At 43.4% G+C, this 20000-nt stretch overlaps 1 protein-coding gene across 1 annotated transcript in view; it reads left to right on the forward strand.

Annotated features, from left to right (window-relative positions):
- Window positions 1-20000, forward strand: part of WHRN (whirlin) — a 100371-nt gene that overhangs the window by 46534 nt on the left and 33837 nt on the right. Inside the window, exon 3 of the mRNA XM_087704657.1 lies at window positions 11454-11579. Coding sequence (XP_087560783.1) covers window positions 11454-11579 — 126 coding nt within the window. The remainder of the gene's footprint in view (window positions 1-11453; window positions 11580-20000) is intronic.

Below are 20000 nucleotides of genomic sequence, written 5' to 3' on the forward strand. Positions count from 1 at the left end.
TAGAAAGTGATAGAGAGGGACAAAGAGAGGGACAGAGAGAGGAGAGAGAGAAGGACATAGGGAGGAAAGAGAAGGGGAGAGAGAGGGACACAAAGAGAGAGAAGAATAGAGAGAGAGGAGAGAGAGGAGAGAGAGGGGGACAGAGGGACAGAAAGAGAGGGGGAGAGAGAGGGATAGAAAGTGAACGAGAGGGGGAGGGAGAGAAAGAGAGGGAGAAAGGGGGACAGAGAAAGAGAGAGAAAGAGGTGGAGAGAGGGACAGAAAGAGAGAGGGGAGAGGGGGGGAGAGAGACAGAAAGAGAGGAGTACAGAGGGGGGAGAGGGGGACAGAAAGAGAGAGGGGACAGATAGAGTGGGGAGAGAGGGACAGAAAGAGAGAAAAGTACAGAGGGGGGAGAGGGGGACAGAAAGAGAGGGGAGGGGGAGAGGGGGACAGAAAGAGAGGGGAGGGGGAGAGGGGGACAGAAAGAGAGAGGAGTACAGAGAGAGGGACAGAGAGAGGGGGAAAGAGAGGGGGGGGAGAGGGACAGAAAGAGAGAGGAGTACAGAGAGAGGGACAGAAAGAGAGAGGGGGACAGAGAGAGGGGGAGAGAGGGACAGAAAGAGAGAGGAGTACAGAGAGGGGGGAGAGAGGGACAGAAAGAGAGAAAAGTACAGAGAGGGAGGGAGAGGGGGACAGAAAGAGAGAGGGGAGGGGGAGAGGGGGACAGAAAGAGAGAAAAGTACAGAGAGAGGGACAGAAAGAGAGAGGGAAAAGAGAGGGGGGAGAGAGGGACAGAAAGAGAGAAAAGTACAGATAGAGGGGGGAGAGGGGGACAGAAAGAGAGAGGAGTACAGAGAGAGGGACAGAAAGAGAGAGGGGACAGAGAGAGGGGGAGAGAGGGACAGAAAGAGAGAGGGGACAGAGAGAGGGACAGAAAGAGAGAGAGGGGAAAGAGAGGGGGGAGAGAGGGACAGAAAGAGAGAAAAATACAGAGAGGGGGGGAGGGACAGAGAGAGGAGGACAGAGAGAGGGACAGAAAGAGAGAGGGGACAGAGAGAGAGGGGAGAGAGGGACAGAAAGAGAGGGAGAGAGAATGAGGGAGAAAGGGAGAGGGAGAGAGAAAGAGAGGGGGGGAGAAGGAGGAAGGGAGAGAGAGAGAAATTTGACAGCATCAGCAGGAGCATGACTCAGCAAGACAACTGGAACATATTTGCAAACAAACAAATGAAGGCAAGAACTGATGTCCTTTTCGCAGTCGTTCCTTCAAGGGAAGGACACTCTCCACTGATCTTCTTCCCCGTAGTTATCGTCTCTTCTTATTCCTTGTTTTTCCTCAAATCCCCCCCCCCTTCACTTTCTGATCCTTGTGCCAAGGCCTAAAATCAACCCTGGCTTCTGATCTTGGTTTCTACATGTCATCCTAGTCTCTAAACTAAGCAGTTCCGACTTTTCTCTCATCGCGGTGGGACTGCAGTACGGATCCGTCTCCTCTCCCTCTCCGAAGGGTTTGGACAACAGCTGTCCGGTCCGCCCAAAATGCTCTCTGTCCCCATCATTTCCCCTTTCTTCTTCCTTTGATCGAGCTAGAGCACCTTGGGGAGAAGAAAGGACCTTCAGATGAATTTTCAAAGAGGAGATGCACAACGGTGGAAACGGAAAGGACCACAGGAATCAGCTAACTCATCCTTGAAGGAAAACCAATCCGACATCCATAAGAAGTGACTTTTCTGGATTGCTCTTGAAAGCCTCCAGAGATAGAATCATAGTGTTGGAAAGGACCAATGAAGGTGAAGATCCCCAGATGACAACCCACATCTTCTATAGGTGGACTATCTATCCAGATGCTGTGCAAATCTTACTATTGGCATTTTGTCCTTATGGGAATGGAATCTATGAGGGGTCCTTAAGTACAATATGGTGAATTTTAAAAGAAAACACACTAACTAACAGGCAAAATCATATGAAAATGGAAAGTAGTTTTTTTTAATTGAAAATTTTAGGGGAAAAAAATGTTTACAAATGTTTAGCAAATGCAATAGCAATTAGACTTATATACTGCTTCATAGGGCTTTCAGCCCTCTCTAAGCGGTTTACAGAGTCAGCATATTGCCCCCAACAACAATCCGGGTCCTCATTTTACCCACCTCGGAAGGATGGAAGGCTGAGTCAACCCTGAGCCGGTGAGATTTGAACAGCCGAACTGCAGAACTGCAGTCAGCTGAAGTAGCCTGCAGTGCTGCATTTAACCACTGCGCCACCTCTGCTCTTACCACCACCCCCTGCCCTCCCCCCCACCGAACCCCACCACCCTCCAACCTTTTTCCCCCCCCCCCCCGACTTCCCAGAACCAATACAGGGTATAAATCTTTAACAAAGTTATTCTAAAATAAACTTAAAGAAAGTTAGTATCATCTTTCATTTGAGCTTTAACTCCTCTTTGCTAGGCTAACTCTAAACAGATTATATCATTCCTTGTTTCTTCAGTCATAAACTATCTGGAATTTCTTAGTCCCGTATTTATTTTGAATATAGTCAATCCATCTTCTCCACTCCAGTTTATATCTCTCATTTGAGTGGTCCTTGAGATATGCTGATATTTTAGCCATCTCTGTTAAGTTTGTAACTTTTAATGTCCATTCTTGAATAGTAGGCAAACCTTCCTTCTTCCAGTATTGCGCCACCAACAGTCTTGCTGCCGTTATTAAATGCAAAATCAAGTTAGTCTCTATAACTGTACAGTCAGTAATTATAACTAACAGAAATAACTGAGGGGTAAACTTTATCCTTTTTTAAAGAACATTTTGCATAATCCACCATATTTTTATCCAAAACGCTTTAACCTTTTTACAAGTCCACCATATATGGTAATACGTAGCATCAACACAAGGAAAGTAGGTTTTTGTTGTGTGATCATTTGCTTTCCACCGTAGAGAATTATAATTCTTCAATTATTATTTCAGATCTCACCTGCTTATTGTTTTTCCTGTGGTGGATCTTTTTACAAGAAATATTGTTTTTTATTCTCATGTTTGCATGCATTCAGAGTTTAAATACTGTGAAATATTTGACAAATTTCATAAGGAGAAATCTATCGAAAATTAATAAACGTGCCATCACTCTGGACATTTCCACAACAACAACAACAAAAAGGGAAATGGAATCTGAATAGATGCCACTGTTACTTCTGGTCCTACAGAAGGGGGGGGGGGAGGTCAACCTATTTTCCAAAGCACCCGAGGGCAACACAGGAAGGAACAGATGGAAACCAATCAAAGAGAGAAGCAACCTAGAGGGAAGGAGAAATGTCCTAACAGGGAGAAAAATGAATCAGTGGAACAGAAGTTGCCTTCAGAAGTTATGGTTGCTCCATCACTGGGGGGGTTTAAAAATAGAATAGAATAGAATATGGATCAGAACATCATAGCATAGCATAGCACGGAATAGAATAGAATAGAATAGAATATGGATCAGAATAGAATAGAATAGAATAGAATATGGATCAGAATAGCATAGCATAGCATAGCATAGAATAGAATAGAATATGGATCAGAATAGAATAGCATAGAATAGAATAGAATAGAATATGAATCAGAATAGAATAGAATATGGATCAGAATAGAATAGAATAGAATATGGATCAGAATAGAATATGGATCAGAATAGAATAGAATATGGACCAGAATAGATTAGATTAGAATAGAATAGAATAGAATAGAATATGGATCAGAACATCATAGCATAGCATAGCACGGAATAGAATAGAATAGAATAGAATATGGATCAGAATAGAATAGAATAGAATAGAATAGAATATGGATCAGAATAGCATAGCATAGAATAGAATAGAATAGAATATGGATCAGAATAGAATAGCATAGAATAGAATAGAATAGAATATGAATCAGAATAGAATAGAATATGGATCAGAATAGAATAGAATAGAATATGGATCAGAATAGAATATGGATCAGAATAGAATAGAATATGGACCAGAATAGATTAGATTAGAATAGAATAGAATAGAATAGAATAGAATATGGATCAGAACATCATAGCATAGCATAGCACGGAATAGAATAGAATAGAATAGAATATGGATCAGAATAGAATAGAATAGAATATGGATCAGAATAGAATAGAATAGAATATGGATCAGAATAGAATAGCATAGAATAGCATAAAATAGAATAGAATATGGATCAGAATAGAATATGGATCAGAATAGAATAGAATATGGATCAGAATAGAATAGAATAGAATAGAATAGAATATGGATCAGAATAGAATATGGATCAGAATAGCATAGCATAGCACAGCACAGCACAGCACAGCACAGCACAGCACAGCACAGCACAGCACAGAACAGAACAGAACAGAACAGAACAGAACAGAACAGAATAGAATTCTTTATTGGCCAAGTGTGATTGGCTACACAAGGAATTTGTCTTTGGTGCATAAGTTCTCAGTGAACATGAAAAATGTCTTCTTCAAGAATCATAAGATACAACACTTAGTGATAGTCATAGAATACTAAATAAGCAACCTAAAATTTATTTAGGAAACTAAATAAACAATATAATAATAAAGATGCAGGCAACAAGGTTATAGTCTTGCAGTCATAAGTGGGAGGAGATAGGGACTAGGAAGGATGAGAAGAATAATAGTAATACAGTTTTGGTGAATAGTTTGACAGTGGTGCGGGAATTAGTTGTTTAGCAGAGTGATGGCATTCGGGGCGAAACTGTCCTTGTGTCTAGTTGTTCTGGTGTGCAGGGCCCTATAGCATTGTTTTGAGGGTAGGAGTTGAAACAATTGATGTCCAGGATGCGAGGGGTCTGTAGATATTTTCACAGCCCTCTTTCTGACTCGTGCAATATACAGGTTGGTAGCCTCAATGGATACCTCAATGGAAGGCAGGTTCGTAGCCATTGTTTTTTCTGCAGTTCTAATTATCCATTGAAGTTCGTGTCTGTCTTGTTGGGTTGCAGAGCCAAACCAGACAGTTATGGAAGTGCAGATGTCAGACTCAATAATTCCTCTGTAGAACAGAATCGGCAACAACTTGGGCACTTTGAGTTTCCTGAGTTGGCGCAGAAAGAACATTCTTTGTTGTGCTTTTTGGATGACGTTTTTGATGTTAGGTGTCCATTTTAAGTCTTGAGATACGATAGAACCTAGAAACTGGAAGATGGTACAACCGTTTGCCTGGAATGGAACAGGGTCTTCTGCTTGACTAAGTTTGGAATAGAAGACCTCTAAGGTTTCTCCCAATCCTGTTATTCTGTATTCTGATTTCCAGGCAAGTGGTGTTCTGACTTAAGCTTCCGTAAAAAGCAAGAGGTAAAACCTCTTTTATTTACATGACTGAGAATTCCTTTCCTTCACAATCAGCAAGACTTGGCAAATAGTCTTTCAAATGAATATTCATCCACACGAACCTTATCTCACTTGGAGAGTTGCCAGATAACTAAGTTTCCAAATGCAGGGCAAGGCAAAACTTGGCACAGAGTCTCTTATAGTCACAAACAGAACTTTCCACTCTTGAAACGACCAAAGGAACGAATTGTTTCCTGAAAAAGCCCCATTTGCTCTTCCTATGGGAGGGGCCAATCACCTCCAAGGAGTGGCTTTATTCCCAAGTCGACCCTGCTTTTGTTCTTGTCCTGTGGCAGCTCTGCACATGCGCACACTGGGAACAGGCTCCAGCTGTTCCTCTGCCTCACTGCTGTCTAGCTCCCTCTCTGCCTCCGATGCAGAGCCCTCGTCTGAGCTTTCCTCGGCCCCCAGGACTGACCCATGTTCCTCCCCAGCCTCCTCACTGTCCGACTCTGCTGCCAGCTCTTCTGACCTCCAGCAGGCCACATCAAGTGGGAAAGAAACAAAGAAGGCTCTCTAAGCCGCATGGCTGCAGGATATTTTACAACGCGTGTTAAATCTATCTCCATATGCTGAGTGTATCCATACACAGAGGAGTCTATCTCCAGGCATTTAGCGCTGATTGCCTCGGATTGAACAGTGGAAGGTCAGAGTAACCGGTAACCTCCAATTATTCTGTCCTTCCAAACGTGGAGAGCTGCACTGTCTGTTTTCACTTCATCAGGAGTGCTAAATCGTTCAAGGGGAATGTTAATGGAAGCTCCCGCTGTGCCAAAAGGGCACATCAGCCCACCAGCTCGGATGGAAGTAGGATATCTTTGGACTCTGTTCATCTGGTCCCCTTCCAGAACCTGTTCCTTTTCCTTTGTCCTATCTGGCAGGCTGCTGCTACATATTTCAGCGATCGGGGAGACAAGGTTGTGCCTTGAAAACTGCCCCCTTGGCATCATGAGATCTCAGCCAGCCAATTTATCTTATTGCCGCCGTCTTTTAAAGCCCCAGATCAGCTGCACCAGAGGTGGGTTCCTACCGGTTCGTCAAATCTACCGAACTGGTTAGAAGAGGTTCCACCAGTGGACCCGGAAAGCAGGCCACACCTACAGAAGAGCTTCCAAACATTTTTTGAAACCCACCACTGACATAGAGACACAGAGGGAGGGAGGGAGGAGGGAGGGAGAGGCAAAGAGCCAGACACATATACACACACACACACCACACACACACACACACACACACACACACACACACACACAGATTCACACAGAGAGAGAAAGAGAAAGAAAGGAAGAAAGGAAGAAATAAAAAAAGAAAGAATAAGTGAGAGATGAAAGAAAAAAAGAAAAAAGGGACAGAGAGACAAATGGAAGGAAAGAGAGAGAGAGAGAGAGAGAGAGAGAGAGAGAACACATGACCGGCAAACCACTCCCACAAAGGAGGCCACACCCACAGAGTAGATTGGAAAAAAATTTGAAACCCACCACTGAGCTGCACCCTCCTTGCCAACAGCTGGAGGGATGGACTAAGGGTGCTCCCCTAGAGAAGAAAGGAGGGAAGGAAGGAAGGAGGGAAGGAGAGAAGGGGGGAAGGGGGAAGGAGGGAGGGAAGGAAGGAGGGAAGGAAGGAGAGTAGGAGAGAAGAAACGAGGGAAGGAAAGAGGGAGGGAGGGAAGAAGAAGTAGGACCGTTGTAAGATAAGATGGATCTATGGGATGGTAAGAAAGCAATCTTCAAGTATATTGTCAACTGTAGGGAAAAAATTGTTATAAATACATATTATTAATAACAGTTATGAGATCATATAATTGTGAATGTATATAAAAAATTTAAAAAAAAAAGTGTGCTCCCCTTTGGTGTCCCCATGCTAACGATGTGTGTCCAAGGCACAGGTAAGATGGAAAGGCCTTGAGTAGATGAAGTGGGTAAATCCAAGCTTAAATCAGATTTAAATCTGGGCTTCTGGATGACACTTCCGCATCTATCCAGGATGTACCAAAACAAAGAGCCAAGTTCACAATTGTCGTGGTCAATTTGTTGTGTGTATTTAACCCAAAGTTTTGCAGTCTTGACACATTTGGAAGAAGGTTGGACTGGCTCTCAACCAGCCATGATTTCTTCAACATGGTTTATTGGAAAAATCAACCGTTTCTTGGTGCAACAATATGCTCAGCTGTAAATCGTGGTTGACAAGCCATCAATACAGGGTTCAAACAACGTGGCGAACCAAAGCCAGCCAACCCATATTATTCATCATCTTCTTCTTTTAATGACACCCCTGTGGGGTGGAGTCTGGGCAACTGAATGTTTCCTGGCTGGATGCCTTTCCTGTTGCCAAGGCGGAGTTTTGTTCAGCAGATATATTATCATTGTGCCCCCTCTATGCCTCCGACACAGAGCGCTCATCAGAGCCTTCCCTAGACTCCAGGACTGGCCCATGTCCCTCCCCAACCTCCTCACTGTCCGAATTTGGCTGCTGGCGGGCCACAACACATATCCTGATTTTTTTGACATCAGCCAAGATCTGCTCCTACCCGTTTGAAAGGAGCATGTGGTTAAAATAGGACTTAAGAGCCGTACAGACCATCTACAGTGGTTTGGAAAAAAGCCAAAGCTTGGTTTGTAGGCAGCTAACACGATCGTTACATTTCCAACTTTATTCCCCATCATCACCAACCCGGTAAAACGTATCTCTCTCCCTTAAAAAATTGCTTTTTTGTCCCATTAATAATGCAAAACGGTTGGTGGGTTTTTCAAAACAATGAAACCGTCCCAGCGTTCCGGATCTGATTAAACTTATCAAAGCCTGCTTTTAGAATATTTGCTGGTTGTTAATTTCCCTAATTAATATGGAATTAACGCTCTTTTCCATTTCCTGATTTGCAAGGAAGGATGCCCGCTCCCTGCAAATGTATAATTTTCTCCTTCTCTCTCTCTCCCTCTCCGGCTTGGTTAATTGCTCCCCAGACTAAAGAGGGGGGAAAAAAGAATTCATTCCCTTTAAGTTATCTGATTTTTTTTTTTTTGGCAGTATCTCGTCTTACAGCCCGAAGCAATGTTTGTTCAATAAGGCCTCTACTCTAATATTTCAAAAGTGAGAAGGGAGGTGTGGGCTGGTTCTACCTGTGTCTGCTGGAGCTGCACTTAGCCTGAATTTTAATCAAAACGATATCTGCTTTTTCCCCCCTCTCTTGGGGGGTGCTTTAGCAATATGAACCTGGCTGCAGAATCAAAGCAATTAAAACTTGGCCGTGCCAACCTGGTTGAGTCTCTCCCTCTTTCTCAGGAGTTAGTTTTCAAGGAATAGCAATAACACTTAGACCAGGGGTCCTCAAACTTTTTAAACAGGGGGCTGATTCAGACTGTTAGGGGAGGGGCCCTGGAGCGGCTGGGTGGGTGTGGCTAGGTGGTCACATGACTGGGTGGGCGTGGCCAATTTATCAGTCCATTTTGCCTTTGACCTTGCTGCACTTGCCCCTCCCCTACTCACTCACTGGCCCTGTGAAAAGCATCCTGAGAGGCTGTTTTTAAAGCGTTTTTAAAGCATTTTTAAAGTGTTTTTTAAAGACTTTTAAAGCACTACTTTACAAGCTGGCAGCATAGCAATTCATGTTTGCTTTGTGAGGAGGCTGTTTTCATGGTGAAGTACCGTAGCTGTTCTGACCCCCCTCTTCATACCCCAAAGCACGCCGAGACAAAGATACTTCAAGGATTTATTAACACACAGACTAGACCTTGGCAGCAATCCAGCACAGACCAGACCTTGGCAAGATAGCCATGATAGCTTCTCCAGCTCTAGTAAATATGTCGATTCCTGCGACGAGCTTGTGGAAAGCCATTCCTTTTATAGCCTTGAGAGGAGCCTAATTACCACCAGCTGAGTTCAATTATCTCCTGTAACTGCGTAACTGTTCTGTACGCCTATTAGCCCTCCGTTGCCGGGCATCCAGGACCAACTCCCTTGTTTCCTCCCCACTGCTCCAATGCATGACGTCAGGATCACACTCCCTTGTCTCCTCCCCACTGCTCTAAGGCTTGACTTCAGGAGCATGCTCCCTTTGGCTCTCATCGCTGCTCCAGGCCTCAGGCACCTCCTGGTGGCCAACCAGCCTCTCTGGGCCCTGCTCGGAGTCAGTACCCTGTCCAGGGTCCTCCACATCTTCCAGAGCCAACTCATAGGGCTCCTCGCTGTCGGAGTCTGGTGAAGCTCCAGCGGCTCCTGCTGGGCCACAACACGTACCTATTTGGTTGTTTTGCTGTCTTCACTGGAGGGAGAGATCCTGGGCTGGTGCCATGTCATTTTCCCATGCTTATTTAATTCTTCGGCAGCAACAAAAGTTTTTGTTTGTATTATGTTCTACGCTGTTATCTCCACCAAAAAATGTTAATTAAATAAAAAAGAAATCCAGTAGGAGTACTAAAAATTGATAAAATAAAATAAAACCGGGAGGCACTACCGCAAACACGCTCCAGCTGCACCGGCTGCAGCTCTGCCCCCCCCCCCCCGTAGCTATTTCCAACCTCAGAGCTTAGATTCAACCAGGGAAATGTTTAAGGGAAACATGTCCAAGTGGATACACCTAGGAGAGACCCATATTACAGGAGAGAAACAAAAAAAAGATTATTATGTTATCAAAAATATTGTGATGAATACTATAGCAAGCATGTGGATTATGATGGCTTAAAAAACAGCCGTACCCAGATCACACACTGATTGATGGAAATTGAATTTTTAGGTTACTAGCTGATAACTTGGCCTTGTCCAGATATTCATTTATACTAATCCTGTGTTAGACAGGAAAAGGAATGAATTATGTATATCTATAGTGTCAAGTCAAAGTAATGCTGGAACACACACACAAACAGAAACACGCATGGACTTGAATCCAAAATGCACACTATCACCATCAAAAGTACTGTGATTTGACACGATAGATATAATTCATTCCTTTTCATTTCAGTGGCTCAGGCGTTCCAGAGTTATTCTGGAACACACACACACAGAAACACACACACACACACACATGCACACAAAGAGAGAGACACACTCACAACGAGGGGCGTTACCCCCATAGTATTTATCTCCAGAGAGTAAGTTATCTGTGTGTCAAGTTTGGTTGAAATTACTCGAGGTGTTCCAGATTTATTTCAACATCTCATTCATTGATGATTCTGAGCTGCCTTAATTTCTCCAACGCCACCTCCTTCGTTTCAACTCTGTAAAATCTTCCACCATATGGAAATCTCAAAAAATACTGGATAGCCCCAGCTACGATTAATATTATATTTCTTCAGTAACTGATGCATCTCTCTCCTCCATTTGTAAAGTCTCACTACTGAAATCTGGAAAAACTTGTATCTGATGACCCTCCAAACATTATCAATGCCACATTTCATAATTTACGCATCAGTTGCTCTTTTTTTGCAGAAGACCAGAATCTTATCACTTAACCACTCTCTTTTTTTAGTGACGGAAATTTTGGGCTCAACTGTGATCATAAGTCAAGGACAGCTAGTGTGATGCCATGGACAAGGCGAGTTCTGAAAAGCAGTGAAGGTCATATCTATGTCAAAGGACTTTCTTTACCTGTGTTGTGGCCCACCAACAGCCAGCAGAACTGCTGCCTTCAGAGTCAGACATCAGTGAGGCAGAAGAACAGCTGGAGCCTGTTCCCAGTGTGTGCCTGCGCAGAGTTGCCAGACGAAGGGAAGAGCTAAAGAACAGGGGTCGACTTGAGAGTAAGGCCACAGGTGGATGATGCATGGCCCCTCACAGAGAGAATAAAAGAGGAACGAAAGGGGAGTGGAGTTTGCAGGAGGCCATTCATTCGCTTCATTGGTTTGTGACTCTCGGAGACTCCTGGCCAAGTTTTGCAGAGATCAACCTGGCAGCTCTCCAAGCCAGATAAGGTCTGTGACTGTAAATCCTCCCTCAAAAGACTTTGCTGGATGTGAATGAGCAGAATTCACAGTCAATTAATAAAAGGTGTTTTTGTCAGGATCAGGAGTTTGCTTCATGCTCTTGGGAAGCCTCGGTCAGAACAACCTGTACAATTCAATGGTCAATTTTTAAAATATTTTTTTCCTTGTTTCTTGGTGCAGGTTAACCTCGTGTTGGACGAAGGGCGATCTCTGGGTCTCATGATTCGAGGGGGGTCCGAATACGCCCTTGGGATTTACATCACAGGGGTGGACAAGGATTCGGAAGCAGAAAACACTGGCTTGAAAGTAAGTTCATCTGAGATTCTGGGGTGAGTCCAGGAGGGGCCCCCATTTTGCAGAAATAAAGATGTGTAGATATAATTTCTGAGATCTATCAGGCGACGCTTCCTTCATGTTAAACTTTTTTTTAAAAAAAATTAATTTTATTAAGATTATAATTGAAAAGGTGAAAACTAATAAAAGTTCCAAAAGTGCAGAAGAAAGGAAAAGGTAGAAAAGAAAGAATAAAGAAGTATCTTCCCACCTCATCATAACCAGAACAAACAATTTTAGTAAATTATAGCTATCTCTTAAGAAACAACAAATGTGCTATTTTTCCTATAACTCATCTCTTAATTATTAACAAAATCTTAAAGCTTTGTTGCTCATTCCTAATCAGCAAAAATCCATTAAGAGCTACCAGAAACAACTATGTAACTATTTCAACCTTGATCAAACAAACCAACTTTATATTCCTTCCCTGCACTTTTAACAATCTTAGATTTTAATCCCAGGAAATAATGTCCTGGAACTTGATTTCTTTTTGCCTTGATAGATCTCTTGTAAATCCAGATTTAATACTTGTATGTAGTACATGATCAAGAGTAGAAGCAAGTTTTCTCAACTCCACCTCTTATAGGAAATAAATGCAACCAAAGCATCTCAGACACTTTGTGAATAAGGTAGAATATCAAAAGTTCTTTTTTCCATGGAGGAAAGAAACTTCTAAAACCATTCTGGACAGTCCTAATTAGAAATGTTTGACCATTTTTGTTCTTTTGCCAGATCCTCAACCAGATTAGCAGGGATGTCTAAAAGAAGATGCCATCTCTGTAACTTTCACTTTAGTCTGAGCTAATGCCCATCTTCCTTAAATGAGGACGGAGGTCTCACTCATCCTATTTTTCTTTTCCCCTGTTTCAAGGTCACTTCCGGCTACTCAAAAGTATCCACCACCAATCTTCATATTTTGTCAGAAGGTGACAAAATGCAGAGATGGCAATTCTCCATTTCCCCCCAATGGTGATTTTCCGTTCATTTGCTCATTAGTCTCCCATCCCTTCCTCTCGTCAGCTGCCCAAAAGGAAATTTCTCCTTGCTGTCCTGGATCGCAAAAAAAAATGCTTGTTTTTGTAAAATGCCAAAGGGTTTCAAGCAGGCAACAGAACATTAGGCTCAGGAAAAGAGATGTGAAATGATAACTTTGGGTGTATAATAAAAGAACATTATTTCCTACAAATAAATGGCCTCAGGTCTTCAGTAGATGGTTATCATTCCATCTGCTCCTTCGTCCCCGTACACGTAGAAAATAATAACTCTCCCAAGAGTAATGCCTGGATTTCAATGTCATACTTCTACCTGAAACCAGTCAGGCATGAATAAGTAGACTTGCATACCTATCGTATCTTTCGGAGTATAAGACGCACCTAGCTTTTGGGGAGGAAAACAAGGGAGGGGAAATCTGCTTCTGCCTCCCAGCAATTTGCCTCCTTGCAACAAACAGCAAACAGTACAGACAATATACACTGTTTGTAGTGTTACATTTCAGGCTATACTTGTACAGATGCTGTTTAAATTGATATGGCTTTCTGGAAGTATACGTTATTCTCTGCTATTTAAAAGAAGATACAATAGCACTGGGCCTCTTCAGATCAAGCATTTATTTTAAAAAGCTCCTTCATTTTGTTAAGCTGTCTAGAACAATATTAAAGCAATCTTTAAAAAAAAATAAGCCTCATAATTTGAACATTCTATAGGCATTTATAGTTGTTGACTTACCCCTCCTTGCAGCAAACAGCCTGATTAGCACATGGGGGAAAAAAATCTGCTTCTGCCTCCCAGCAATTTGCCTGGTGGAGCAAAGAGGAAGTTTCACTTTCAGTTTCAGCCTGGGCCTCCCGATCATCAGCTGTTTCAGGCTACAGGGATTGCTATCGTCTAGTGCAGCCTCCACAATTTCCCCGTCTACTGCAAGGAGGTAAATTACTAGGAGGCAGAGGCCAAAGGGTGGGGGGCGGTGGATGGGTGGGGCTACATTCAGTGTATAAGACACACCCAAATCTTCACACTCTTTTAGTGGGGGAAAGGTGCGTCTTATACTCCGAAAGGTACGGTACTTTATTGTTCTCTGCCTATAATACAGGAATCTTTCGATCAAGGTTCCAAGGAACACCCCAAATGAAAGAAGACTACGAGGCAGTCAAAGTTCCATTTTATTAGGGGTGTCATATTGGCACATCTGGGAAAACCCGAATCTGAAAGCTTCCAGGTTTTCCCCACCCAAAGGAAAGTTCAACTCCCTGCCCAGCACCCCCATGTCCATCCCATGCTCCAATCAGGCACAGTCCCCACTGGAGATGCCTCCCAGTCACACCACTCCAGGTGCAGGGCAAGACGTCCTTAACTCTCTGAGAAAGGAATATTTAGACTATATGTTTATTTATTTAATTTATGTATTTATTTGGTCACTCATGTACAAGATAACAGGAATAAGAATAAACATGAATAAGAAGACAGAAAATGGGGACAGAGAAATGGGGACAATAGGACAGTAGGCACGATGGTGCATTTATGCATGCTCCTCCTGACCTCTTAGGAATGGGGAGAGGTCAACAGATAGTTTAAGGTTAAAGTTATGGAGGTTTGAGGATGTAACAACAGAGTCAGGCAGTGCATTCCAGGGGTTAAGTTAAGTTAAGTTAAGTTTATTTATATGCCGCCCTTTTCCCCCGAAGGGGACTCAGGGGGTTGACCATTCTGTTGCTGAAGTCATATTTTCTGCAAAATTTCCAATATCTCAGGGCCTCCCACAAAGAAGAGGGAGTCAGGCTATTCTCCAGAGCACCCGAGGGCAGGACAAGAAGCAGTGGGTGGAAACTAATCAAGGAGAGAAGCAACTTAGAACTAAGGAGAAATTTCCTAACAGTTGGAACAATGAATCAGTGGAACAGAATTTGCCTCCAGAAGTTGTGAATGCTCCAACACTGGAAGTCTTTAAGAAGATGTTGGACAACCATTTGTCTGAAGTAGTGTAGGGTTTCCTGCCTAAGCAGGGGGTTGGACTAGAAGACCTCCAAGGTCCCTCCCAACTCTGTTATTCTATTTCTATTAAATCGAAATTCCAAATCAGGTTTTAGCAAATAGAAAGAGGGAGCGGAAACGCAGAGGTTTCCCAGATGTTGCCGAATGGGCAGTGCCTTTCCTCCCAGGCCAAGCTATCTGGGGCTATGGGGGAAGTGCGTTTAAGAAACATCTGGAGGTCGAATATGTATTCAGGGCTGCAGCAGGTTCTTATTTTTTTTTCCTTCCTTGCATTTCGGCTGCATTTCAAATGCTCAACCATCTCATTACCTGCTGGGGCTTATGAATGCTGATGGAAACACGCTCAGCTTTAACCTTGACACCTTGGCATTCTTCCTTTCCAGTAATTTCTCCAGCCATGGAAAAAGGGCAGGACAAGAAGCAATGGGTGGAAACTAATCAAGGAGAGAAGCAACTTAGAACTAAGGAAAAATTTCCTGACAGTTAGAACAATTAATCAGTGGAACAGCTTCCCTCCAGAAGCTGTGAATTCTCCAACACTGGAAGTTCTAAAGAAGATGTTGGATATCCATCAGTCTGAAATGGTATAGGGCTTTCTGCCGAGGCAGGGATTGGACTAGAAGACCTCCAAGGTCCCTTCCAACTCTGCTATTCTATTCTATTCTATTCAATCCTATTCAATCCTATTCAATCCTATTCAATCCTATTCAATCCTATTCAATCCTATTCAATCCTATCCAATTCTATCCAATCCTATCCTATACTATCGTATCCTATACTATCGTATCCTATCCTATTCTAATTCTACATATCTCTTCCTCTTCTCAGCTACATTTTCTCCTGACTAGCAAAGCTGGTTTTTGGATACAGAATACATCTTCTCTTACTCCGTTTATTGTTCTTCTTATTCTTTTTCTGCCCTGGACTGCTTGAATGTAGAGAAGGACCGGAAATAAAGATAGGAAAAACACGGTGGTGATTTCTAGGGACACTCATCCCTCTTGAGAGCTCCCAGATTTGATACCATGTTTTCCCGAGAATAAGACAGGGTCTTATTTTCTTTTGAGCTCCGAAAAAAGCGCTTGGCCTTATTTTCGGGGAGGTCTTATTATTTTTGAGGTGCAGGAGGCAGAGAGCATAGTCACCTCCTGGCTGTTGGTGTGTTGCAATATTTTCAGGGAGGGCTTATGTTCGGGGGAGGGTGTATTTTAGCGCATGCACTCCAAAGCCCGATGGGGCTTATTAATCGCAGGGATTGGACTAGAAGACCTCTTCCAAGGTCTTCTAGTCCAATCTTACTTTCAGGGAAGCAGGGTAGAAACACTGGGAACTTGAGCTTCTAATTTTGCTGCTAGGGGGATCCTTCGAGACGTTGAATTTCCTCCTCATTTGTTGAGAATCGATTATCTGGTGGCATTGCAGCTGCTTTGCGTTGACTTCCACTCTGCTTGAGTTCCGTCTTTGCAAAATCCCGCAAATTTCCCAGCTGAGACTTGATTGATTGCTTGTCATCTGATCACGGGAGAATACGCTGGGGCTGGTGGCAAAAGGTTTCCCTTCCCTCCTTCTCTGGTTGGAAGTAAATATCTTCCCTCCTCCCCCCCCCCCCAACATCCTAAGGCAGGGACATATATCTTGCAGCCATGAGCCATGAATAATTCATCGCTGACCTAGCTTTTAAAGTGCTGGCTGTCACGCTGCACAGGCGTGCCGGTTTGACCACAATCTCTGAAGCCTTCCCCACAATTTCACAGATTAACAGAGTCGGAAGGGACCTTGGAGGTCATCTAGTCCAACTTTCCATCCAAGCAGGAAGACCCTACGCCGTTTCTGGCAGATGGCAGCCCAATCTCTTCTTGAAAGCTTCCAGGGACCAAGCTCCCACAACTTCTGAATAACAGAATAATAACAGAATAACAAGAGTCGGAAGGGACCTTGGAGGTCATCTAGTCCAACCACGCAAGCAGGAGACCCTGCGCCGTCTCTGACAGATGGCAGTCCAGTTCTTACAAATTGTACCTAGGCAGAAACTCTGCAACCTTTGGGCGGCCAGGATTCATACAGGTAGCAATATCAATAGCAGTTAGACTTATATACCGCTTCATAGGGCTTTCAGCCCTCTCTAAGCGGTTTACAGAGCCAGCATATTGCCCCCAACAACAATCTGGGTCCTCATTTTACTCACCTCGGAAGGATGGAAGGCTGAGTCAACCTTGAGCCTGGTGAGATTTGAACACTGAACTGCAGATAACAGTCAGCTGAAGTGGCCTACAGTACTGCACTCTAACCACTGCACCATCTTGGCAGTCCTCCTCTTACGACCCACAAATTTCCGTTGCTCATAGCTATGTGAATTTTGCCACAGGTTTTACGGGCTTTCTTGCCACCGTCGTTAAGCGAATCGCTGCAGTTGTTAACTCCTCGTTCCTTCTCTTTCTTGTCTCCGCGGTAGAAACACACACACACTCACACACACAAGTTATGAAAGTGTGAATTAAGGTCTGTTTTACACATTGGCAAAAAAAATCAGAACGTAAACTATAAGCTGGGCGGATACGACCTCGTAGATGAGCCTCACTCTGTCAAGGACCTTGGAGTACTCATCTCTAATGATCTAAGCCCCAAAGCTCCCTGTAACAGCATTGCCGAAAAGGCATTAAGAGTTGTCAACCTAATTTTGCGAAGCTTCTTCTCTGGTAACATTCTACTGCAAACTAAGGCATACAAAACCTTTGCCAGACCAATCCTCGAATACAGCTCGTCTGCCTGGAATCCACACTGTATATCGGACATTAATACAATTGAGTGGGTCCAGACTTCAGAGGTACACTATATTGCCAAAAGTATTCGCTCCCCTGCCTTTACTCGCCTATGAACTTACTGTAAGTGACCTCCCATTCCTAATCCATAGGGTTCAATATGACGTCGGTCCACCCTTTGCAGCTATAACAGTTTCAACTCTTCTGGGAAGGCTGTCCACAAGGTTCAGGAGGGTGTTTATGGGGATTTCTGACCCTTCTTCCAGAAGCGCATTTGTGAGGTCACACGCTGATGTTGGATGAGTTTACGTGGCCTACCACTTCGGGGCTGAGTTGCTGTCATTCCCAAACACTTCCACGTCCTTATAATACAGCTGACAGTTGATTGTAGAATATTTAGGAGTGAGGAAATGTTACGACTGGATTTGTTGCACAGGTGGCATCCTATCACAGTTCCACGCTGGGATTCACTGAGCTCCTGAGAGCAGCCCATTCTTTCCCAAATGTTTCTAAGAACAGTCTGCATGCCTAGGTCCTTGATTTTATCGTGGCACGACAAAACCGTGCTCGACTAAAGCGCGCCTGATTAAACCGCGTCGCTGACGTCATCAGCAGGGCGACAACAGCGAGTGCGGAGAAAGAAGGGCGCTTTAAATAGCGCTTTGAAAGCAAGCCGATTCAAGTTAAGGTAAGGGTTAGGTTTAGGGTTAGGTTTAGGGTTAGGTTTAGGGTTAGGTTAAGGGTTAGGGTTAGGGTTAGGTTAAGGGTTAGGGTTAGGTTTAGGGTTAGGTTAAGGGTTAGGATTAGGTTTAGCGTTAGGTTTAGGGTTAGGTTAAGGGTTAGGTTTAGGGTTAGGTTTAGGATTAGGTTTAGGGGGGTTAGGTTTAGGTTTAGGGGTTAATTTTAGGTTTAGCGTTTACAGCGTGCTTTTTTCTCCGCACTGTTGTCACGCTGTGATGACGTCAGCTACGCGGTTTCGTCGAGAGCGCTTTAGTCGAACGCGGTTTTGTGGTGGAACCGATTTTATACCCCTGTGGCCATGGAAGTGATTGGAACATCTGATCCTGATTATCTGGATGGGTGAGCGAATATTTTTGGCAATATAATGTATTTCACGAGAAGAGTCCTCATTCCTCTGCTCACAATAGAATCCCTTACGCCAGTGGTCTCCAACCTTGGCAACTTTAAGACCTGTGGACTTCAACTGGCTGGCTGAGGAACTCTGGGAGTTGAAGTCCACAGGTCTTAAAGTTGCCAAGGTTGGAGACCACTGCCTTACGCCACCAGGCTTGAAATTTGGGGCTTGGACAACTTAGAACTACACCGCCTTCAGTCTCACCTAAGCGTAGTGCATAAAATTATCTGCTACAACGTCCTACCTGTCAATGACTACTTCAGCTTCAACCACAACAACACACGACCGCACAATCGATAGAAACTCAAGGTCAACCGCTCCAAACTCGATTGCAGAAAATACGACTTCAGTCACAGGAGTGGGCAACGCCTGGAATGCTCTACCTGACTCTGTGGCTTGTTCCCCAAACCCCCACAAAACCTTAACCTTAAGACCGTCTTATCGTCGACCTCACCGCATTCCTAAGAGGTCCATAAAACGCACCGTATGTTTGTTTTTTGTTTGTTTATTGGATTTATATGCCGCCCTTCCCCCAAAGGACTCAGGGTATCGTACAACATTAACAAAAAACAACAACACATGTTACAAAAGTTAAAAAGGAAATTAAATAAAGTATCCACAAACAAACCCAATTAATATTAACCATACAATTTTAAAAATTAGATTAAAATTAACAATTAAATTCAGTGGTAGAATACCCGCCTGCCATGCGGGAGGCCCGGGTTCGATTTCCGGCCAATGCACCCCCTCAGTTATTTTTGTTGGGTATAATTACTGATTGTACAGTTGTAGAGACTAACCTGATTTTGCATTTAACAACCGCAGCAAGACTGCTAGTGGCGCAATACTGGAAGAAGAAAGATTTGCCTACTATTCAAGAATGGACATTATAAGTAACAAACCTAGCAGAGATGGCTAAAATATCAGCATATCTCAAGGACCATTCCAATGAGAGATATAAACTGGAGTGGAGAAGATGGATTGACTATATTCAAAATAAATCCGGGACTAAGAAATTCCAGATAGTTTATGACTGAAGAAACAAGGAATGATATAATCTGTTTAGAGCCAGCCTAGCAAAGAGGAGTTAAAGCTCAAATGAAAGATGATATTAACTTTTTTTAAAGTTTATTTTAGAATATCTTTGTTAAAGATTTATACCCTGTATTGGCTCTGGGAAGTCGGGGGGGGGGGGAAGGTGGGGGGTTTGGGGGGGAGGGTATTGGGAGGGAAGTAAATATTTGTAAAAGTTTTTTTTTTCTTCAAAATTTTCAATTAAAAAAACAACAATTAAATTAATCCTATATTTTATTCTACTGCCTACTGTCCCCGTCCTACTGTCTCCATGTATTCGTACCCATTTCATCTGTTCATAATCTTGCATATGCTTATCTCTATTATCTTATGCATGCTTGGCAAATCGAGGAAACAAATAAATAAATAAAACGAGGCCACCTGCGCACGAAAAAAAATATAACGCTCCGTAGAGGGGAAGAGAGTCATGATGGCAAT

The sequence above is a fragment of the Thamnophis sirtalis genome, unplaced genomic scaffold (genome assembly GCF_051295495.1).
Source record: "Thamnophis sirtalis isolate CommonGarterSnake01/CBP01778 unplaced genomic scaffold, rThaSir2_p1.2 scaffold_2, whole genome shotgun sequence".
NCBI classification, from domain to species: Eukaryota; Metazoa; Chordata; class Lepidosauria; order Squamata; family Natricidae; genus Thamnophis; species Thamnophis sirtalis.